The following is a 24,444-nucleotide window of genomic DNA, read 5'->3' as shown; positions in this document are numbered from 1 at the left end:
CTCGCAATTTTCCCCAGCATTACATTTGATATGAGCAACTCGGGCAACCTGATTACACATCGGCATGTAGTTTTGTCTAGCCAAATAATGCATCGTGTAGTTTGATACCATTTTGTTGATGAACAATGGTTAAGATACAGACTTGACCGTTGAGTTTCTATGTGATTGTGATTAGAAGTATTAATCCGAGTTGCCCACTAGAGGGAGCAGAGATCAGATGTGTCCAGGTTTTAGGCAACTGCAGTGTTTCTCAATACTCAGGAGTGTTGCGATCCCATTGATCCTTTACCCAGGAGGACATTGACTCGAGATTTTATTTGAAAGTGTGGACTTCAATTTGCGTTTAAGATACAGCACCAATGTGTTGGGACAGTGTTCCATGCAAAATGATGTTTCGTGCATAATATTTGGATTTTCTAACCAAATACCTCATTTTCCTACAACATTAACATGTTCCTGTAGCGTTAAACATGGGGAGAGAGAGGCAATGGGCCAGGCAGAAATGAACATAGCAAGACTACTCGCACTAAGAAGCAAAGAAACGGAAGAGTGTGGGTGAGGCCCTGGGTTTCAATCAGAATCTTTATATTGGAGGAATCCGATGAGCTATGAAGCTTTTTTTTTTTTACAAAAGTCCAGTAGGGGCGGGTCAGAAGGTCATAACAAACAATAGGAAAGCACGCTAGGAGTGCAAAGTATAGGAAACGTAAGCAAATCACTAAAGGGGCCGTCCATAAATGACGTCACGCGATTTTGGACGATTTTTGACCCCCCCCCCTCGTCACACGGCGTCACAAAAAGTCAGACCCCCCCCCTCAAATATGACGTCACAAAGCCCTGCCCCCCCCAAATAAAACATGCTTCGAATCGCTTTAAACTATTGTCATTGTAGTGCGTATTTAATGTGCCGCTGCACTCTGGACGTTGTAGGAGAAAACATTTATTAAAAAGTCTATTTAATTAAGTATAAAGTGTTTATATTTATTTCACGTTGAGCATTTTGATGTGACGTCACATTTCTCAACCCCCCCCTCCCTCTGTCACAAATGTCTGACCCCCCCGCCCTCCTATATGCGTGACGTCATTTATGGACGGCCCCTAAATCGGCACCGTCAACCACGCGGAGGTTCTAAACCTCTCATCTGGCACCGCGGGGCCGCTCGCTATACGTGAGCCATTCGCATGCGAATCTCAACGTCAAGAGATTAGATTCGCCAACTCGGCTCTAGGTTCGCTGTCGACGTCCGTCGTGCTCGAGTGTGTTTTTAATATTTCTACATTAAGTCGCACGCTTCGATATCGCCGCAAATTAAAAGTCCGCTGAAGACGTTGGTGAATGTGGGGGCCATGACGGCGCCTCCACACAGACACGTGTTCCTGTCCGGGAAGCCGGGTATTTAATTACCGCAGCTGATGTTCTACATCAGGGGTCGGGAAACCTTTTTGACTGGGAGAGCCATAAAAGCCAAATATTTCTAAATATATTTCATTGAGAGCCATATAGTATTTTTAACGTATAATAAATAAAATGTCTTACTTTTAATGCGACGTCTGGTGCTGCGTGGTTTTGCTGATGGCCTTGTAGTCTGGTTCATACGTGGTGAGGTTGAGCTGCGTGCAGGCGTGACCCGTGAAATTTATCTTCAAAACTAATTTCTGTTTGCTTTAAAATGACACGGTCTTATTAAGCAATATCACAAGTATTTTAAAATCATTTCCAAACAGATTTTTTTTATTTTTTATTATTATTTTTTTCAACTCAAAATTGTCTGGGAGCCATATGCCGTCACTGGAAGAGCCATAGGTTCCCGACCGCTGTTCTACATTGTACACTTGCACAGGGCACTGAAATCCGTGGTTTCATTGCCTCCCGTGTCTTGAGGTTTCCTCTCTCATCACGCTGCATTTGACTCTTCCCCCCCGCGTCTCTTTCTCTCTCTCTCTTCCCTCCCTCTCTGTTGTCGTAACTTCCTCAACTCGGTGGAACGTCAAGGGTGGTGAGTTTGTTAATTAAGGATAAAATACGTGCCACCAGAGAAGAAAGGGTGCCACGGTGGCGAGATGTTAACTACCTCGCCTGGCATACAGGAGGTCGTCGTTTCGACCCCGACGCCTTGCCCTGGTCGGGTGGATTTTTATATTTACAGGTGTCAAATATACAGGTGTCGACCTCGACACCTGTATATTTGGAGTTTGCGTGTCTCTTCTCCTGGTCGCGTGGATTTTTATCCGGGACCTCCGGTTTTTCCTTCCACATTTAGAATCAACATGCGTTGAGGCTATTTGACTGGTATACATTTCTACATAAACCACTTCGTTGAGCTAGCATTTGTGGTCAGGTCGCTTCTGATAAAATAGTTATATAGCTGTGGGTCTTGGTAAAATTACATTTTAGTTTATATTTTAGTTTGAATGTGGAATTACCCTCGCTTTGTCTCAGGAATTTGGCAGTACAGGGTGCTTCAAAAATATGTTAACACGTCTGAGAATCTGCAACAATATCACAACAAATGTGCCTCTAGGCTCTGGAGACCACCTGGAGAAGATTCCAGGCATGTGTGCACAATGATGGAGAACAAGACTCTTTGAAGCTATTAACATACTTTTTATATCATGTTACAGTGTATTATCTGTTCTCTTTCCGTTATAAACGATAGTGCCATGTAAGTGTTAAAATTTTTTTGAAGCACCCTGTAGTTGGAGTAAGGAGCGTAGGCCTTTGACACCCCAGACCATGAAGACATAAACTATAATCAGCTTGTTTAATGTACTTGTGTTGTTTATCTGAGACAGGCGTGGGGAAGACGACCCTGGTGCGGAAAGCCTGCGAGGCCCTGCGTGTGGCCGGTCTGGGAGTGTGGGGCTTCTACACCGAGGAGGTGCGGCAGGGCGGCCGGAGGATTGGTTTCGACATCGTGTCTCTGGCAGGAGAGCGCGGCACCCTGGCTCGGCTCGGGTGAGCGAGGGGAGGGCATCTACCAGAGTCCACGACGTGTGGGGAATCCTTGCTACGCCCTGTGGGCATCTGAGAAATAGAACTTCTTAGCTCATACGATTTCTCCAGGATAAATATTCCGATTCTGGGTGTTTGAGCAAAGCACACCTGAGGTCAGTAGTGTTGTGTGGCCGATATAGATCCTGGTGCAAGGAATTAAATTGCCACTATAATTCCTACACGCTTCGTGGTAATTAAACCACCTGCACATATGCAAGCTATGCCACTGAAGTAAGCTGTCCCTGTACCGAGCCCTTTGCTACTCACAGGGCATAGGCGCCTTAATGTTTAAAATTTTAATGACAGTTTCAATGCTTCATCATTCATCTCCATAAAAACTGAATAACAGTCATCTTTGTGATATTAAGTGGAATGTTTGCTTGAGATGAATATTCGTCGTTTTAGATTTGGCGTGTTTTCTTTCACGCAGCTGTGATGGCGGTGGTGTCCCCTCTGCGCACCGGGAGTATCGGGTTGGACAGTACGCTGTGGACCTGGCCTCGTTTGAACAGATTGCTCTCCCGCTGCTGAGAAACGTGTGTTGAGACAGGGAGACCTCGAACCATAATTTACACACCTACTGTGCCACGTCAATTTAAAAACTGAATTTCATATAGCATGTATTGGATTTCGATTTAAAGCTTTCGTGACTGCAGGGATTCATCTTCTTGGTTCTTTCGGTAAAGTCATGTAGAAGGGAAGTAATAAAATAATAAAAATAAAACATAATAAAATAATTGGTTTAATCGGAAATCTAACTGGATTTCATAATTGATGCCAAAGCTTTAGATAATCGATTCCGTAAACGATTATTGAAAATTTTACAATTGACATCGTGATTTGCAACTGACTGGTGATGTTTTGTCTCTCAGCCATCGGACCCAAGTGCTGGTGGTGCCCGAGTGCTGGTGCTGGATGAGATAGGAAAGATGGAGCTGTTCAGCCAGAGCTTTGTGCAGTGTGTGCGACGGGCTCTGGAGATTCCCACCACAAATGTGCTGGGCACAATACCCGTGCCAAAAGGCAAGCCTCTGGCGCTTGTTGAGGAGGTCAGAGGCCAGTGGGGACATCAAATTGTTCATGGTATGTTGAGAACACCATTATATTCAAAGAAATATCCCGCATTTTTAAAATATAAATATCGGTGTTGTGGTTAGACATGTACGTTGCAGGTGTATGAGTTGTGGTGTGATGTTAGCATTACATAATCATGTCTGTTTGTACATATTTCATTTTGACCAGGTCACGAAGGAGAACAGGGATTCTCTTTTGCCAGCCATCGTGCAAGCAGTTCAAGAATGCAAATGATTGAAAGGCAGAGGACAAATGGCATTGAATCTCTGCATAAATATAGGTTGACCACAAATTGCACTGGTCACATCAAAACTCCTTCTGCATCTTCCTTCAACCTCGATGTTACATGTTGTGTTGCCTCTGATGTATGTAAACAGCAAGTGGCACTGTGGTTAAGTGTTCATTCCTTAAGTTGAAAGCTTGGAATTTAAATCCAAATTTGGGGTTAACTCTCTCACCCCATTATCCTTCCAGGTTTGATACAATGAACACCGTTGTGGAAATGCAAGCGATTACCCCATGAAGAGAATAGACCATCATGGGAATGTGGATTTTCCACCACTGGTTTAACCACCTATATAAATATTGACACATTGTGCATTGGCAAAAACACAATGTTTTGTGCTGCTAATATGTTGTAACTTATATTTGGCTATTACAGATGCTTTATAAAAATATAAGAAAGTCAAAACATAATAACACTTAAAATTATTTGATGCAAAGCCTTTATTTACATAAAGTGTCGGCATATGAATGAGCTTGAGCCAAATTAAGGGCTAACATTTTACTTCAGGCTAGATAAATAATGCAGGCTGAAGTTTATAATTTGTACAGTGCACCTTATAAATATTTCTGTGCTCAGGTTTGTTTTCTTTACATGAGTGTTGAAAGTGTTGCAGTTGTAAATAAAAATAAATGTCTTCACTTTTGTCGTGTTTTATTACATATGGAGGATATAAGATTCGGTCATTAATATTGAAACTATATATACACACACACTTGAGAAAATCTAATGTCCAATTCAATGAGCGTATTAATCATCAATAGACTAAGCAGTACACTCATCAAAAAGTGCCCATATGATTTATGTACATGAAATATTGTGCACGTTATAAATTGCATTATTAAACATCTTAGAAATATGCATTCTATTTTTTTGCAGGAACAATTGTTACAATGTTTAACATGTACTTAATAGAAGGCATTACACTTTCAGAATCTACAGTTAATTGTAAAATATCGGTCAAACACAATGTTATAACAGCTATGACAAGGCTAATAAGGCTGTTCTAAAAACCAAATTAACATGGTTGTGCTGGTGACGGATTGCTGGAAAAAAAACACTGGGACAATCTTGAGTGGGTTGGGAATTCGGTGGGGATGGTATGCAACCTTTTATACATCTCTAAATAAATAGAAATGAAAGTTACTATCTTCTGTATACGTTGGCACGAAATGCAATTTTTATTTGCGGCTCGTAACTGTAAAGTAATTATGACCAGTAATTTGGCAGACTGGCAACGATTGAGAGTTGAGTCTTCTCCATGTAGAATTATTCAGCAGAAAAGTCTGTCTGTTCCACAAACAAAACAAGCATGGTTGCAGACATACAGCATATGATTTCAAAAGCACAAAATATGTACATGTTTAAAAATGTATATTTAAATAACCCACCAAGTACTTCTTTAGCTCGTCAGCCAATGGTTTGTCCATCAGAATTCTGAAAGAATACACGAGATTAACATTTTTAAGAAATACATTAAATAGAATCCAAATAAAATCAATGAAATTTTCTTCAACTCTTTTCTGTGTTCCCCAAATATAAGTTGGCAGTGATTTTGTAAAGGTATGTTTGGATAATCCTTTATTCAAGAAAACCTAAAATGTGTCTTACTACATTGAAGAGAGTTTCTTGAACATTTAACAAAATTCGTGGAAACTGCAGTGCCGAGAAAAAACGAAAAGATCAAACAATACAGTACTCAAAATCTGCTGATTGTAAAATAAAAATTCGACAAGGCAATCGTGTTATTGCTACATTAGCTTCCCAACATGAAAGCAAGTAAGAATGACTCGGACGGATGTACTAACTTATGTCATGCCAAAATATAGTACCGTACATTTATACGTATCCAGTACTGTATCCATATCTCATGGTATACAGCATACTTTGTCAAGTCAGCGTGATAAACATGGACCTACTTGTGTAATGAAAATATCCTAGTGTGGAAAGTTTACATTCAAAACCAGAATGTGTTTAGACTACAGGAGGAATCCGATTAGCTATAAAGCTCTTTTTCAGTGTCCAGTATGGGCAGGGTAAACAAGTTACAACAGCCATGCAATTTACAACAGCAAGTGGCAACATACATGACAATCCATAAGAGGTGTTTTGGGTTAATGACAATCCCTCCGAGGCAATCAGCTTCTAGCACGACCCCTTACTCCGTCTTAACATCGATTACTTTAACATGGTCCGTTTTCATTGTTTCCATCGCATGTCTTATCCATCCACTTGCAAATAAGGTCGATGGGCCGTATAAACAAATCACTTGGAATTCGTCCCGACCTCGACAGATAAGCAGGGCCTCGACGATGCCTGGGATCGGCGACCATGCATGCATAACAGGTGTTATAGGCTGCGAGGTTCACTGGCAGAGGCCAGTGCAGCACACTCCATAGCTGTACGCTCTCGTCTATAGCCTCCACCAACCCTCACTGGCCAGCGTGAGGTCAAATATACCCCCTCGACACCAGCTTGGTGTGAGAAGAGCCTCATCCAAACAGTGGATTGACGGGACAGTGCTGTAACAAATGTAAACACACATCTCTTGAGGTGACATCTGTTCAAACCTCACTTCTCCAGGGCGTCGTTGACGATGGACACGTTCCTGGTGATGGCTCTCGTCACGACCGTGAGCTTCTCCAGGGACTGGGAGAGCGAGGAGGACGCGGGGAGGAGATCACTGGGCTCCCACGCTTCGCTGCCCTCCTCCTCCATGGGGGCCGCCATTGCCGCTTCCCGCCAAAATTCGTGAATCGATTCCTTGAAGAATCGTTACCGTGTGGAATCGAGTTCCCCGATTCGCTGAATGGAATCTAAACAGGATTCAAATTCGTTCGGGAAAGAGCAGAGTTCGCTGCACAGCTGATTTAGGGGCGTCCATAAATGACGTCACGCACCTAGGGGGTGGGGGGGGGTCAGACATTTGTGACGATGTGTGACGAGGGGGGGGGTGGTGAGAAATGTGACGTCACATCAAAATGTGCAACTTTAAATAATATAGAATTGTTATAACAACACTAATTGTTATAACAGCACTAATTGTTCTATCAACACTCCTACAACATCAGAGTGCAGCGCCACATTTAATACGCACTACAATGACAATAGTTTAAAGCTATTTGAAGCATGTTTTATTTTCAAAATGGAAATATGGTTTTTTGGGGGGGGGGGGCAGAGCTTTGTGACGTCATATTTGAGGGTGGGGGTCTGACTTTTTGTGACGCCGTGTGACGAGCGGGGGGGGGGGTCAAAAATCGTCCAAAATCGCGTGACGTCATTTATGGACGGCCCCTTAATAAGAAATATAGGAGCACAAAACCTCAACGCATTCGTCAAGAACGCTGCCCTGGAATGAAAATAAATATATATAGCTGGAGACGTTTTGGCAAATAGCCATCCTTCATGGCAGAGATCATGAAGAAGGGGCATTGCCCGAAACGTCACCTCATCTCTGCTGCACAGTACACTTGTGATTTGTGCTTGTGCACCACCGCCAATGCAGGATGCCAACAATATCTACTTGTTGGCATCCACAAATGGTATCCACTCATAGGTGTGGGTTTTCTGCAGGTATCCCCAACGAAAATCAACACTCTACGTTACATTAATTTGAAGAACATTATTACATTAATCGTCAGATTATGCTGCATTTAATATGCATGTACAGTATTACATTCCATCACCACTTAAACACTGAGGAATCAGTGATTAGACTCTTACACTTTTAAAAAGTAATCCTCACAACAATTTCCAGTGGATAGAGAATGACCAACAAGATTACGACTGTTAATTGCAGGGGTTTATTTCAGCCAGAGATACCTGGGGCTGAGTTCCAGAAAATATTCCCCTGTCCCCCCCCCCCCTCCCCTCCAGCCCCCCCCCCCCCCCCACCTCCCAAACAACAGAAAATATTCCATAAAAAAATTAGGCCCTGGTGTAGTATATGTGTGCATGTGAAATAGAAGCTGTGTAAACCTACACTATGATTTCCTGTGTACAGCGTTTGAGCGTAAGTGTTCAATACGTATGGTTAGGAGCTTCAAAGCCCTGTTAATGCTCTTAACCTTGCTGCCTTGGCTCTCTGTAATGTGGAACATTTTGAGCTGCTGAACTCAGCTCAACAGACTACAGTGAATATAGATCGTCACTGAATAATACATGTTGCAAATATATGATGTTCCATATTAAAGTGTTGCTTTTTCCATGCAATGTATTAAACCATTAATCTACCGTCATCCCTTCCAGGGTTGATACAATACGTACCATTTTGTAAGAAGTTACAGAGACTGGTGGATAGCATCAGAATGTGGAATTTCCACTACCAACTTAGGGCTACCTTTTAAAAAAATAACGACATTCCAACGTTCATTTTGTGAAACGAGCTTTTAACAGCGCCTGTGGCAAGAAATTTGAAGAAACATTAAAATACAAAGCAGTAGGTTATATAGTAATGTATTGGTAAGTTTCATAAAAACCTGAGATATATATTTGTAATTTTATTTAAGGCAAACATACTGCGTAGTATTTTTCCATCTTAGACAATTACATTTAACACCTTTGACCAAAACACCCACACTGTGCCTGACCTCGTAATATCTATACACATATTTCTAGGTGATATTCAAGTTGAGCAAATTTTAATGATATACTTGGAGTATATTGAACTACACTGTATTAAAATGTATGATTCTATTCTTTGATTCTTGCATACAGCAATTTGTTCAAGATCTAAATGCTGCCATCGGATCTAGAATATTGCTTTTACATCACAAAGTGGCTTTTGGTAATTTTGTGCTGAAATATTAGGCAACTGTGGGAATTTATCTGTTATAGACACACACGCTGTCTGTTTCATGACCTCTAAGGTTATGCTGTTGCTTAGAGTTCTTAAAAATTAACACTTTGCACTTTTAAAAAATTAATCAATCTCATAAATATGTATCCTGCTCATGCCACAAACTTTATCCAGCCCTGATTGATAGCCACTAATACATTCCAGGGTTCACGTAAGTACAGATGGGATGGAAAATATATGCGTGGTGATTGGTGTCAATACATTGTGCAGTAAATAGCACAGGGGATTTTAGAATGAGCAACTGTTAGCAGCCAATACGGGAACAAGACCAGAGATGCTTAGAACAACCAGCTGAGTGTTAGGCAGACACAACACAGCGGGTTCGCACAGTGGACAATTTAGACAAATCATCTGGCTTCGAAGTGCACCTCGCCTGGTACAAGCGTCGTGGTAATTCCACCACCACCGTGGTGAGTGGCGGTTGTCTTTGTTATTTGTATTGGTGTAAGTGTTGTTGTGGCCGTAGTTATGCTCTGAAAAATACAGATTCAGTAATATGTTGCATTTCCGACTCACTGGGGAGTGAGGTGTATGCAGATAGGTGAAAAGGTCAGATAAGGTCAGAACTTCTGGAAAATATCTATAGAAAATGACAGTTTGCAAACATAATTTACCTTGCAAACATAATTTACTGGACAATATGCCATTTATATACGGGAATGTCTTCAATACAGTACATTGGAAGTAACTTCATCTCAGATTAAGGATACATTTCTACATGTAAATAGGTTGGATTAACGACCATTCATAGATATTGACAGTTATACCATACACAAACACTGCATTGGATATGGACAGTTATTTGGTCAGGACGGATATGTGATGGTCGGATTTGCGACATATTATTAATCAAAATTAGTCTTTTGTGGCTCAAGGAAAACGGTACATTTGGCGCATTAATAGGTCTGCCATCACTAAATAAGTGATAGGGGGATGCATAGTGTTGGGGTGATTTATGGATAGGATTGGGACTATTGATTGGCTGTGTTTTTTGAACAGCAGTACATATTTCATACTTCAGGGTAACGGTTGAAGAGATGGTGGTCGTGGCTGTCGGGAGGGGGCGCAGGAGAGTGATAGAAATGTAAATGGCGATTGGCAAGAAAAATGTATTTGTGACAAATAGATTAACACGATTCGAGTAGACAAGTGATGATTTTATGGGGGTGCCTGGGGAGGCAGATACCCTCCTAATAAACAGCGGTCAGTAGCTCCTCTGTGTTGATCATTCATTCAGTTTTTTTGTTTTTCTGTTTCATTTATTTGGTATAGCCCTGTGAGCCATTCGGCTCTTGAATCGGGTGCAACCGCAACAAACAAAAAACAAAAACATGAACAAGAAAACATCTTAAAGTGACTATGTGCAAACAGAAAATCCAAGAAAAGAGAGCAAAAAAAGAAACATAGGCAGCGCTTGAGGGTGTTTTGGGAGCCACTGAAGTTGAAGATAAAGAGGTCATCACATCCAATGCCGCTTATACCACCACACCGTGTCATCCCTTCCTTCCTACTGCCAGATCCCACCGCAGTTGCAGTCTACACCTGACCTCCAAGGGCTGCTTTCACATTGAAAGTGTGGATGTGGCCATGGGCTTCACTTCTCACTGAATATTTACGAATTGTGAGTGGACTGGGAGGTGGATGTATGGTAGCCACAGCGAGCGATACAAGATGCGGTGTGCCTTGGCGTGGACATATTTTACAGATCGCCAAACACGACAGACCCGGCTGATATTATCCATAGATAAGCCCCCCCCCCCCCCCCTCGTATTAGGTCGTGGCCACCTTCATTGCCCTGTTTACTGTTGCCGACAAGCGCTATTGATAGAGATATCTGGATGGATCTAGATCATTGTTTTTCATTGCAAGGCCCGCTGCTGTCAACCCCCCAACAGTTTCAAATGTGTGGCGGCTCTCACACTGATCTGATGTCTTAGGGGCCGTCCATAAATGACGTCACGCGATTTTGGAGGATTTTTTACCCCCCCCCCCCCTTCGTCACACGGCGTCACAAAAAGTCAGACCCCCCCTCAAATATGACGTCACAATGCTCTGCCCGCCCCCCCCAAAATAAAACATGCTTCAAATCGCTTTAAACTATTGTCATTGTAGTGCGTATTTAATGTGGTGCTGCACACTGATGTTGTAGGAGTAAAACATATTTTAAAAGTCTATTTAATTAGGTAGAACGTGTTGTCTATATTTATTTAAAGTTGCGCATTTTGATGTGACGTCACATTTCTCAAACACCCCCCCACCCCCTCGTCACACATCGTCACAAATGTCTGCCCCCTTAGGTGCATGACGTCATTTATGGACGGCCCCTAATGTCACATAACAGTGGAAAACCGACCATAATGATGAATTTAAAAATCTCCACCAAATGAACACCAAACAGTGGGTCGTACTGCTCTGCTAGAGACCGGGATAGATATCTTTACATGCCACTAATACCACAATCAGTAAGACGCTATAGCATTTCAAACACAATTGCTTAGACTTCTAAATTTGAATCATTATTTGGTGGCACTGTGTTGGCAGGCTGCTCTATCCTGGAGCAGGTTGGAGCAGCCTGGAGCAGGTTGGAGCATCCTGGAGCAGCCTGGAGCGGGCTGGATCATCCTGGAACAGGCTGGAGCAGGCTGATCCAGCCTGGGGCAGGCTGGATCAGCCTGGAGCAGCCTGCAGCAGGCTGGAGCATCCTGGAGCAGGCTGGAGCGGGCTGATCCAGCCTGGAGCAGGCTGGATCAGCCTGGAGCAGGCTGGAGCAGCCTGGGGCAGGCTGGAGCGGGCTGCTCCAGCCTGGAGCAGGCTGATCCAGCCTGGAGCAGGCTGGAGCAGCCTGGAGCGGGCTGGATCAGCGTGGAGCGGGCTGGAGCATCCTGGAGCAGGCTGGAGCAGGGGCTGAGTGAACGCGCGGCTCCACAATTGGCCGCGCGCGTCCCGTTACGAGGCGCGCATTGGTGGAAGCGGCGCTGGGCGGGGGTGGCGCTCCGCGTGGCGCCTACAGAGGGCGGGCCAGTGAGCGAGTCAGTGAGTCAGTGAGCGAGTGCTGGTGGTGGTGCTGGTGGTGGTGGTGCTAGTGGTGGTGGTGCTGGTGGTGGTGCTGGTGTTGGTGGTGGTGGTGGTGTTGGTGGTGGTGGTGTTGGTGGTGGTGGTGTTGGTGGTGGTGGTGGTGTTGGTGGTGGTGGTGTTGGTGGTGCTGGTGTTGGTGGTGGTGGTGTTGGTGGTGGTGGTGTTGGTGGTGGTGGTGCTGGTGGTGGTGCTGGTGGTGGTGCTACAGGCGGCCGCTGCTCCTCGTGCAAGAGAGAGGGAGGAGGAGAGAGAGACGCTCCATCCCTCCCTCGCTAAGGTCGGGGACGATTGTTGCGGCTCTCTCCCGCATTGCTGCGCGCTTCGACCAGAGAGCCCCGCGCTGGTCGTGGCATTGAGGTGAGTTGCCCCTTTGTTGCCAGGCTTGAATGGTGTAGTCCGTGTGTGTTGTGTGTGTGTTGTGTGTAGTCTGTGTGTGTAGTCTGTGTGTGTGTAGTGTGTAGTCTGTGTGTGTGTGTTGTGTGTAGTCTGTGTGTGTTGCGTGTAGTCTGTGTGTGTATTGTGTGTGTTGTGTGTAGTTTGTGTGTGTTATGTGTAGTATGTGTGTAGTGTGTGTGTTTGTTGTGTGTAGTCTGTGTGTGTGTAGTATGTGTGTAGTGTGTGTGTTTGTTGTGTGTAGTCTGTGTGTGTGTAGTATGTGTGTAGTGTGTGTGTTTGTTGTGTGTAGTCTGTGTGTGTGTAGTATGTGTGTAGTGTGTGTGTTTGTTGTGTGTAGTCTGTGTGTGTGTAGTGTGTGTGTAGTGTGTGTAGTGTGTAGTCTGTGTGTGTGTAGTTTGTGTGTGTAGTGTGTAGTCTGTGTGTGTAGTCTGTGTTTGTTGTGTGTAGTATGTGTGTGTGTTGTGTGTAGTCTCTGTGTGTGTGTAGTCTCTGTGTGTGTAGTGTGTAGTATGTGTGTAGTGTGTAGTCTGTGTGTGTGTAGTGTGTAGTCTGTGTGTAGTGTAGTGTGTAGTGTGTGTAGTCTGTGTGTGTGTAGTCTGTGTGTGTGTGTGTAGTCTGTGTGTGTGTTGTGTGTAGTCTCTCTGTGTGTGTAGTCTGTGTGTGTGTGTAGTCTGTGTGTGTGTGTGTAGTCTGTGTGTTGTGTGTAGTCTGTGTGTAGTGTGTGTAGTCTGTGTGTGTGTAGTGTGTGTAGTCTGTGTGTGTGTAGTGTGTGTTGTGTGTAGTCTATGTGTGTGTGTTTAAGGGTAGTGTACCGGTGACCCGAATTCGATTCCCGCTCACGTCCATTCAACACCGGGTGACTATTATCTGAACCGGTCCGGGGCCTCCCCTAGGTCGACTCAGCCTCAAACGAGTTTACCTGGTACGGTGTGTTAAAACACCGCCCCTGGGGAGACAAAGGCGGCCGGGCGTGGTGCTGACCACCCACCCCTCGTGTGCCACAGCGCCGGCCTTCACAGCACTTGCCCCTACAGTCTGTCGCAGGCTACCCGGGGGATCTTTGTTTTAATGGTGGAGCGGTGGCGCTGTGGTTAGCGTCATTTACGTTACATACCCTGCGGCCACCTGAGTTGGATTCCCGGTCCAACATCACTGGGCGCGCGCGATTATTCGAACCGGTCCTGAACCTCCTTTTAGGTCGGCTCAGCCGCAAGTAAGTCGCCTGTGCGGTGTGTAGCCATCCGCACTGGGGAGACAAAGGCGGCTCGCTCACAGGCACTTGCTGTGTGTTGTGGGGGGGTCTGTGGTTCGTCCTCTATTGTCTCGTGTTCGCTTATCCGAGTCAGGTTGTCAGTAAACACGTCGTGTTGGAGAGCAGCAGCAGCAGCATTGTGATCACCACCACCATGCATCACCATCACCACCATCATCACCATCACCACCGTGTCTCACCATCACCACCATCACCACCATGCATCAACATCACCATCATCACCATGTCTCACCATCACCACCGTGTATTACCATCACCACCATCATCACCACCGTGTCTCACCATCACCACCATCACCACCGTGCATTACCATCACCACCATCATCACCACCGTGTCTCACCATCACCACCATCATCACCACCATCATCACCACCGTGTCTCACCATCACCACCATCATCACCACCATCATCACCACCGTGTCTCACCATCACCACCATGCATCACCATCACCACCATCACCACCGTGCATTACCATCACCACCATCATCACCACCGTGTCTCACCATTACCAACCATGTTTCACCATCATCACCATCACCACCACGCATCACCATCACCACCATCATCACCATCACCACCACCATCACCGCCGTGCATCAACATCACCATCACCACCATCACCACCATCACCACCATGCATCAACATCATCACCATGCATCACCACCACCATCACCACCATCACCTTGTTTAACATCCAGTCCATTCAGCACCCCCCCCCCCTGACCGGCGTGGTGAAGTATGACCAAATAACGCCTCCGTGCGGGGAGAAGCCCTTCACTCTGATCAAGCCACGCGCCCTGCGAATTCACTCGTGCACGGCCATGTGGTTACGTGCTTGCTGCTGCTGCTGCTTGTTGTTGTTGTTATCCTCCTCCACCACCACTGGTTGTTGTTGTTATCCACCACCACCACTGTGCTCTTGTTTGGATGTTGCTGCACACAGTAAACACCCCACGACGCTACGGTGATATTTGCCCGGCACGGTGTAGAACGCAGTGCTTCGTGTGCATCATCATCATCATCATACGCCGATAATACGGTGAACATTTTATCTTCACAAATATGAATGCACCACGTAGACTGTTCTTTACCGATGACCGGTGTCTACGTACAGTGCGGTGCTGTAGAGGCTTTGTGAACGTCGTGTTCACGGGCACAATGTTGGCTGGATGGCTGCGGCACGCAAGGGACAGGATATATACAGTCTACATATTTATTTAAATGAATATTTATTCGTGAAGAAATACGACACCAATTAAATATAAGATCCGTTTACCGGAGTGGCCATGTCCACCCCGCCCGGCATTGCCCTGTGCATGTTTGTTTCTCTGCCTGTGCTTGTAGACGTGCCGTGTGGCTTGCACGGTGGACACAACCCACGACACAACGTGGTGGTGGGGTGGGTGCTCAATGTAACGCAATGCACGTGGCAATGTTGTCTTATATACACCACGGTCAATGCGCTCTCTGTTAGCGTGATAAATTTATTTTAACCATCAGTTATTTCTTTCGACATAATATGATAGGCTGTACCTGTGTTTTGACGGTAGAGTCCTACGGTATTATTGAAGCCCTCTTCTGGCTAGCAAGGCCTCAGCGTCACATGCATTTAGCATCCGAATACATTGCTGCCATACACAAGCAGAGAATGGAACTGCATTTTTATTTAATTGGTCCACACTAAAGACAGATTTCTTTCGAGCCTCGTCTCTAACGGTGTTAGACCACAGGACGCCAAAAGGTGTACAGCACAAAGACAATGTCACTATCAGAGTAATGAGAGCTCGGGTTAAGCAGATACATCATGGGACCTCCTTTGCCAGTACCAAAATATGAGAATAGGTTTACTCTAATAGTGCTTGACAATGCATATATTATCAGAGTATGATTTTTGTTTGCATTCTGACCACAAGTATTGTGGTTAATGCAGACATGATTCCTTGTAAAACGTTTCATTTTGGTGTTTTAACGTCATACAATAAGATGCATGGGAATATTGCGCTACGATGGGAGGAAACAATAAAAAAACTAAATGAGTTGAACTACCCGGCTGTAAACGTGAATGGTGATGAATATTTTCACGTCACAAACTTGCACCACCACCGAAAGCCGGTGGTGGAAATGTCACATTTCCATTGTATCTGTACGAAGTGGCTGTAAAAGGATTTTGAATTATGCGGTGCAGTAAAAACAATATTGTAGGAGCCAGAGAACATTCCAGACACCCCGAGGTGCACAGGGAATGCCGTGACACCTAGCCAGAGAGTTGTGTCTGGGCCTGCCATCAGGAAGGGCCTTAATGGTGGTAGACAGTGGATCAACAACTCAAAAGCCCAGGGTATCTTGATGGTGTCATAAATCTTGGATCAGGTCAATTAATTCGTGATAGAGGTGTTTCTGAAGCAGACAATATAGTGTATTTCCAAGTCTACAATATTTCTTTGAAAGCATGGCTGACAAGATGGTGTTGCATAGACATTTTCTCAGCCCTTTTGTGTCATACTGGGAAAGGAGATACCAATTAGTTTTACGTGACAACTCAGCTCCGAAACAAGCACACCAGTAAGGTGAACCCGTTAAGTCTGGTGAAATTCTGCCCTTGAGCCATGGCGTCACTACGATAAGCTCACCAAATTCCTATCTGCAGCAAAGATTGGCTGTGTGAATGTATCCTCTGTTTTGTGTCCACAGAGACTTCACTTGTGGTCCGTTGTTGCATCAGCCATACTATTGTGGGGATAATGTATGCACACAGTCTGCCCTGGGTAACTATTTAAATCCAGTGATTAACAGATATATGTAGATTTAAAGCTTTCGTGACTGCAGGGATTCATCTTCTTGGTTCTTTCGGTAAAGTCACGTAGAAGGGAAGTAATAAAATAATACAAATAAAACATAATAAAATAATTCTCACGACGTTTCGGCCACAACGCAAGCAGCCGTCCTCAACAGACCTGTTTCTTCACCTGAGGACGGCTGCTTGCGTTGTGGCCGAAACGTCGTGAGAATTATTTTATTATGTTTTATTTGTATTTTATTACTTCCCTTCTACGTGACTTTACCGAAAGAACCAAGAAGAGATATATGTAGGTCAAGTATTTTTCGATTTAAAGCTTTCGTGACTGCAGGGATTCGTATTCTTGGTTCTTTCGGTAAAGTCACGTAGAAGGGAAATAATAAAATAAAAAAAATAAAACAAAATACAATTCTCACGACGTTTCGGCCACAACGCATGCAGCCGTCCTCAGGTGAAGAACAGAGCTGTCAGAAAGACAGCGTCCTTGCTTGTGTTGTGGCTGAAACGTCGTGAAAATTTTATTTAATTATGTTTTATTTTTATTATTTCTCTTCTACGTGACTTTACCGAAAGAACCAAGAATATAGGTCAAGTATGTCTGCAAGGGAAATTAAAGTTTGGTGCATCTTGGCTCCCTTGTATGTCCCACAGCCCTTCCTCTTAAAAGTTAGTGAGTGGGCTTAGACAGGAAATATCACCAGCAGGGGTGGTGGCTGATGGTGACGGAATGGCAGCCAAAATAGAGAAAGATTCCCAAGAGGATGCCCGCTGTGAAGATGGCACGATTGATATCAGCTCATGCACAGGAACGAGGTGGATTTTGGCATCGCAGGACCACGAGGAATGGCGTTGACGCGGGGAAGCCGTCAGCTGGCAGCGGGTGCATCGTGGCTAATGTTGATGATATGCACTTCAAAACTATTTTGATTGACTGACATCTGAATTCTAACCATGTTTCGGGAAGGCCTTTACGTTTGAAATTCGATACAAATAATGTCTAAGCTGAAAACTAGTTTTGAAAATCAAACTTTTCAAATGTGCACCCCTATCGATATATTGCCAGGAGGTTGATTGTTTTTACTCGTATGGTAGAGTCTGCCTAAAGTTATACGTTTCTTAAAGTGTCGTGTGAAATACTATACGTCATATATGATGTCCATAGCAGACAAAGCCTTCTCTATACATGAGTCGTACATAATTCTGTACGCACATGTATGCACTAACACTTTGAAAGGTGTAGATGATCTACTTGAACACATAGGGTATACATATTTAATGAATTAATCAATGCATGGCCATTATGTTTGAGTCAGGTTGCAGACATATGCTAAAGCGAATGCTGCATCATCATCATCATGATCATCAGCCGTAATCAATTTCTGGGCGAATGTTTCCCAAAACTGTCGCCGGTCTCACGGTCCTGCAATACGTATAACAATCCGCTTAGCACCTTCACACGAGCTGCGTTTACACCACTTTTGCAAAATGTTTGGTTGTTCGTATTTTATTTCAACGATAACATTGTTCACATACATGAACAAAGACAAACACCCCAGTATAGCTTTAACAGACTTTTGGGGAAAGTGCTGTTAGCAAGCACCTATGAAGGCTGACACGGCACACGAGGGGGTGGGTGGTGGCCGACACCACGCCCGCCCGCCTTTGTTTCTCCAGTGGCAATATTTTTACACATTGCACCAGGTACTCATTTTAGGCTGAGTCGACCTAGGGGAGGGCCCAAACCGGTTCAGATAATCGTCACCAGTGTTGATTGGACGTGAGCGGGAATTGAACTCGGGTCGCCGGGTTCGTAGCGCGCTAACCGCTACACCACCGCTCCTCAGATACATGAACACATGCACGCATCCCTCATGCAGTCCAAGGCGAGAATACTTGTTGTCCATCACCCTCATTGTCTCACCGATCCATCGCACCCCTTGCCCTTTAACCTCTCCTCGCTCGCGACGTTTAGGAGGGGATGGTGCAGGGAGCCTCATGCAGCTTCCAGTGGAGCGACAGTCACCGGGGAGCTTGGCAGTGAATGGTACAGCGATGTGAAATTATCTGTGACAAAAATTGTGGATCCTGTTATCCACGATGTTGTCCATGATTTTGACTCCACTTACGCACGAAAAAATACGGATAGTCATGGGCAATATACCGTAATTAAGAATTGGGGTGAGGTTAACCTGGGTATTTTCGCGGACCCTACAACTCCCGCTGATGGGCGTCACGGGTAATAGGGTCGCAGTGGAGTTCTACCAGATGAGGCTTGTGCGTTTGATTAAATTCTGAGCGACTTTTATACAATACAGTATCTACGGTGTTGTATGATCATTACATTGCTGTGAATGTGACCGTTTTGTTTTGATGTCAAGCTGTACTTTTTTTCACTGTATTACTCTGGAGGTTCCTAATGAGGCGGTGTCGGGTACAATTTACTGCCCCTGCTTCCTCTCACTCAGGATTTGGCTGCGATCCCAGCCGTTACAGCAGCAGCAGCTTGGACAGTGCAGGGTTGTTCCCTTCACTCGGAGACTACATCACATTCCTCCCTTCCTCTGGAAACTTGAGCGCTGAATCCTGTGGTGGTGCACGGCTTGCTTCTACCCGGTATGTGTACGGTGTTTTTTCTGCAATATTTTGCTGTCTTTTCTTGGATTTTCTGTTTGCACTTAGTCACATATTCACTTTAAGATGTTTTCTTGTTCATGTTTTTGTTTTTTTGTTTGTTGCGGTTGCACCCGATTCAAGAGCCGAATGGCTCACAGGGCTATACCTAATACATGAACTTGAACTTGATGTACCTTCTCGGTTGGCCGGTGGGATTTCGCGATGCGCCGAGTTGGAACGGTGTCACTCCGGGGTTGGGGAACTTTTTTTGTGCCGATGGTGGAATAGGATTTTGAAATAGTTTTTGGCGGGCCACAATAATACGCACCTTACCGTTGTCCAGTAGTGCTGTCACGCAAAAAGTAACACGCGCCTACCTTTATTGTACTAGTGAGACGCCTGTGCCTGCTTTTCTCTCCCCAACACGTTGATGCCGAGTCGCAGGTCGGAAGCAAACGTGCGGCTCGGGTGCTTGCAATGACGGATAAATAAGTTGTGAGAAGGTGAGAAGTGGTAGCCCTCGTACGGCTGTGGAGCCGCGTGAGACGAAGTCGCAGGATGTATCCCGGCCCACAGAATGTAGGTTCCCCAACCCTACTGAAGTACATGTCAACTTAATTTTCCCGGCTTTGCATTTACACATCTTCCTGTACGAGTGAAACGCCTCTTATCCAACGCTGGTATGGGAGGCCACTGTGGGCAGATCTGCGTTAACTACGTTTGTCCTCGCGTTTTATTCTTATCTGCGTAAAGAAATGTACAACATGATTAATGATGGCATATATTTTCTGTCACGTCCGGGTTACTCTTATCCGTGCTCGGCATGGATAACAGGCTTCATGATGTACTGTACTTCCGGGAGAATACTTATGGTCAATTTAGATTGGGTGTAAAGCAACAACAGGGTGAGCGGCAAAGATAAGTCATATAGGAGGAGTTTTGAAGTAATCACGATTGCAAATCGCTTCATGGAATTGGGGACGATGTTAGTACTGTACATGCTTTCATTAATTCACTCAGTTTCTCGAAGTATTTATTCAAGTGCTGCTCTGGTGGTCTTTATGGACATCTGTGAAAAAAATGCTTCATAGCTCATCGGATTTCTCAAGGATTAATACATAATTTTTTTGTGCTTAGTTTGTTGTCCTTACCACGCACCTCCGATTAGCATAATTGGCTACGTACAGTGTGAAAGAAGTTCAAGATACATACATTTTCATTCTGAGTCAAGGGCTGTTCTTTTACCATGGCACCGAAAATGTTCTGTTTTTTATTTCCTCTCCTCAATCACGTCCCTTTATTACAGACACAAAGGTAATGTTACAGTGATACAGGGAATAACAATACATGCACTGTACAGTTTGTTACCATGAACTAAGAAAGGAATTAATCAGTCTAGTTTCATTTTCGGTCAAAACTGGTGAGTTTCAAAAGTTATTGGGAGGATGTGGGATGAAGCTCTGAGCACAGTTACAAGCTGAATAGGGGTCTCGCAAGTTAATAACCAAGCTATCCAGTTACCATTCTCTATGCAGCGCATTGTACCTACATTTACATGTGTTGTGCGAGAGGATAACCCCGGTGATACGAGTGTTTTTACGAGCAGATGTGAGTTGTCATCTTACTACGTGAACACTTTCCGACAACGTCCTTGACACGTTACTTCACGTGACACGAACCTTGCGTGGTGATATTTCATGCAATCTGGGTGCGGTGCAGTTTCTTTCAATGTTAAATTGTAATTTTAATCCTTTCAGCGCTGCTGGGCACTTGCATGTATGTTCAACTTTTCCACAATACGTAGCCAACCGTGCTAATCGGAGGTGCAGGGGAAGGACAACAAACTAAACACAAAGCCTGTGAGAAACATTTATAATGCGCAGTGGTGCTGCACGCGTATGGCTATGTGACTGGCCTTCATGCAACAGATTATAGAAACAATGTGTGTTTCCGTTGAGAAAAATGTGTTTTTACATCACATAAGCAGTTCTTTGATGATGCACATATGGCAGTCTGTGTCACGCACTTTCAGATGCGCTTCTGTGGCTGTCTGGAACGCTCTTCCTTCCGATATTAGGAAGCCACTGGAGCTTATACACTTTGAAATCTAGATTGAAAACTAAAATCTTTAGAACTGCTTTTTGTGTTCAGTTTCTTGTAGCACGGTTTGATATGTACGGTGCAAAAGAAGTTCAGCGTACATACATGAAACAGCCCAGGCTTGTTGTTCACTGAAAGAGGGGATGTCTGGGAGGGGTTGAGAAGCCCGATTGTGAAATGTTACCCTTGAGTCCAGCACGGTGCTCTATACTCGGGGTTGTAAAGATGCGTTGATTCTTCTATTAATATAATTTCTTAAGTGCATGATACATGTATCGAATGGCACGTGCAAATACCAACGTTCTTCAATTTGTGTATGTAGTATGTAATGGTTTAATGTGACCCCCTTCAGTCACAAGAGGCCGTTTCGTTAACTGCAGCGTTGAAAAATTAACGGGATCGAATCGTGACCCAATATAGCGACAATTAATTGAATTTTGGTTATGCCACTTCCTGGCGACTGCCCTTATCCACAGATAATTCTCAATAACAGTAAGAATTGATAATGAGATTAAATGTTTTTCCGCAGATCAATTTGAATGGATGGGAAAACATGAATACTGGACAGTGTTGGTTAATAGGACAGAGAAGAGGATAGTCACTTTGGTTTGCATTCGCCTCATTCTAAGAGTGGTATCTGGTAAATGTATATGAAGAAACACATTCCTGTGGAGGGAGCTGGTAGAAACGCTGGGTTGCTCGGTCAATGGCCAGGGTCAACGGCGGCGTGGTGTATTCCGCAAATATGGCCGACTGTGAAGGCGGGCACAAGCCGGTGTGAGTAGGTTAAACGTTGAGTTTTATAAGGGCACCACGGTGTGACCAGCCTTTCCGCACCCAGCCCCATTCCTCCCACCCCCCACCCAGCCCCACCCTCCCCACCCAGCCCCTCCCCACCCAGCCCCTCCCCACCCTCCCCTCTCCACCCAGCCCCACCCCTCCCATTTTTGGATGCACGACGGACGGACGGCCACAATAATCCCCTGTGGGCTGGTGTAACCAGGAGGTTCCTACCAGTATAAATAAAAAATTGTCACTAGCGTTTCATTATGCGATTATTTTTTTGGCTTGGATCCGAGTGGTGGAGTGACACAGTAAAATTTTGCTTCAATCTTATCTCATTGCCTTCTCATACCGCTTTAATACGCTCAGGCCCTCTGCCCAATGTGCTTCGCATAATTAACATCAATCAACACATGCATATCACTCTGAAACTGGTATTACATGTTGTAATTCTGTCTGGGGTCCCATATGCCAGTCTTGGAATCTATCTGAATTCATAGCATTTCTAATGAAGTGATGTTTAATGAGAGTGCTATTGTGGCGTGATGGCTTAGAGGATTTTTTTTCATCTGGTTGTGAAAATCTAAACCAATTTGCATATGGAAAAATGTTTAGATTAAAGCTTATACAGTATTTGTGTTTCAGACGTTTGTACAAGCATGAGAATAGAGACTTATGGCAACGATTTGGCTTCTCACGAGCAGGATTTATATACAGTACGGCGCTGTGTTTAGATGTACACTGGTCCATCGCGGGTTTGTGACTTTGCCAAAATTCCTTATTTGAAAAATTTGCACGAATGCTTTGGCTGAGACATTAATACAAGAACTGCCAGTGTGAAAACACAATTGGTGTATTCAGGTTTCTCCCATAATAAAGGTGATCACATTAGGGTCGAACATGGTTCACTTGACAGTCGACATACAGCACTACTGTATGTGTGCATGCATATGTATTGTTATTGGTTTATCCATAATTTATGGGCATATGCATCAGTAATACGTGAGCGCAGCATCTAATTCCTTATTCTGTGTTTCGTATACCTCAAGCCACCTTACATGCAGGATAACTATTCTCCATCGTGATGTGAATCCTATTATTCATGGGGTCATTTGTGATTCTGTGCCACTTGTCCATAGGAAAAGCCACGAGTTTTTTGTGGTTTCTTTTTAAGACGAGCACAGTAGATAACACATTCCTGCGGAGGGAGCTGGTAGGAACGTTGGGTTGAGAAGGAGTGACCCTTTTGGCCATAAGAAGTGCCGAACCAGAACATCTCTGATTCCACCTTGGAAACATCAATGCAAAGTGTAGTGCAGTGTAACATGAACTTTGCGTAAATACGAATGGGAAAATTTAAAGGAGATTTAATGGTGATAATTATGGGGATGTGTTGATATAATCGGGTTAAGCACTTGAGTTATCACCTGGTCAAACAATACATTTGTTGGGGGAGCACATAAGGCCCTGTCGAGAGGGTATTTTGGCCTAGTCTTCCACACTGACAAAACGTCTTGGAAGAGTTCAGAGTACCCACACTTTACCCCTCCATACTTGGTCTGCGGGGTGGACAGATGTGGGGGATTTTAGAAATGTGCCCGCTTTGCTAACTGCTGTGTGGGGAGATTGAATCAGCAATGTCCGGATTTATTTATTCTGGGTTTCGCCCAGCGTGTTAACCATGATTGGACTAGAGCATCCCAAGCTACACTATTTCATTTACCAATAATGGAGAAGTCTGTCATAAAAAAAAACTAGCCATAGCACACTGCACATAGCCGATCTGCCACCCACGTGTCTCTGCTTTTCATTTCAACTACAGGAAGTACTTTTAATCTACAATAAATTGAACCAATAAAATGGCCACATACTAAACTCTTTGTGTGATGGTATTGTTGGCTGATCATTGCATGAACGTTGGAGGGTAATGAATGTGGTTAGAATAAATTGACCCAGATATATAATTATACAGTGTGTTCAGTTTATACAATGAACAATCCGAAGGAAATTATTTTGCAGCATTGGGAATTCGAGGGCACATACCTCTGTAAATTGTAAGCATTTCTGAACCGGATTTCATCTCTATTGATTCCGAACCAACTTGCATATGGTTGTGTTTGTCACTATGGAATATTTGTGCTTCTTGTGCGTTGTTGTTTTAAAATAACACTTTATTGAAATCTAAGGGGCCATG

General features: G+C 44.3%; 2 protein-coding genes across 2 annotated transcripts in view; both read left to right on the top strand.

Moving 5' to 3' along the window:
- Positions 1-1,175: 1,175 nt before the first annotated feature.
- NTPCR (nucleoside-triphosphatase, cancer-related) lies at positions 1,176-4,467 on the top strand. Its single transcript, XM_061549765.1, is given in 6 exon segments — positions 1,176-1,393; positions 2,794-2,956; positions 3,426-3,531; positions 3,868-4,056; positions 4,058-4,078; positions 4,238-4,467. Coding segments are annotated over 6 exon segments (591 nt in total). The 5' UTR covers positions 1,176-1,347; the 3' UTR covers positions 4,304-4,467.
- A 7,956-nt stretch (positions 4,468-12,423) lies between these two features.
- Positions 12,424-24,444, top strand: part of LOC133341267 (centrosomal protein of 170 kDa-like) — a 77,283-nt gene continuing 65,262 nt past the window's right edge. Inside the window, 2 exon segments of the mRNA XM_061549764.1 lie at positions 12,424-12,642; positions 19,220-19,367. The gene's annotated coding sequence lies outside the window, so the exon portion shown is untranslated.

The sequence above is a fragment of the Lethenteron reissneri genome, chromosome 11 (genome assembly GCF_015708825.2).
Source record: "Lethenteron reissneri isolate LAM-NWPU_2019-01 chromosome 11, ASM1570882v1, whole genome shotgun sequence".
In the NCBI taxonomy this organism is placed as follows: domain Eukaryota; kingdom Metazoa; phylum Chordata; class Hyperoartia; order Petromyzontiformes; family Petromyzontidae; genus Lethenteron; species Lethenteron reissneri.
Note: the sequence above shows the minus strand (reverse complement) of the source record. Positions and strands in the feature narration are given on the sequence as shown.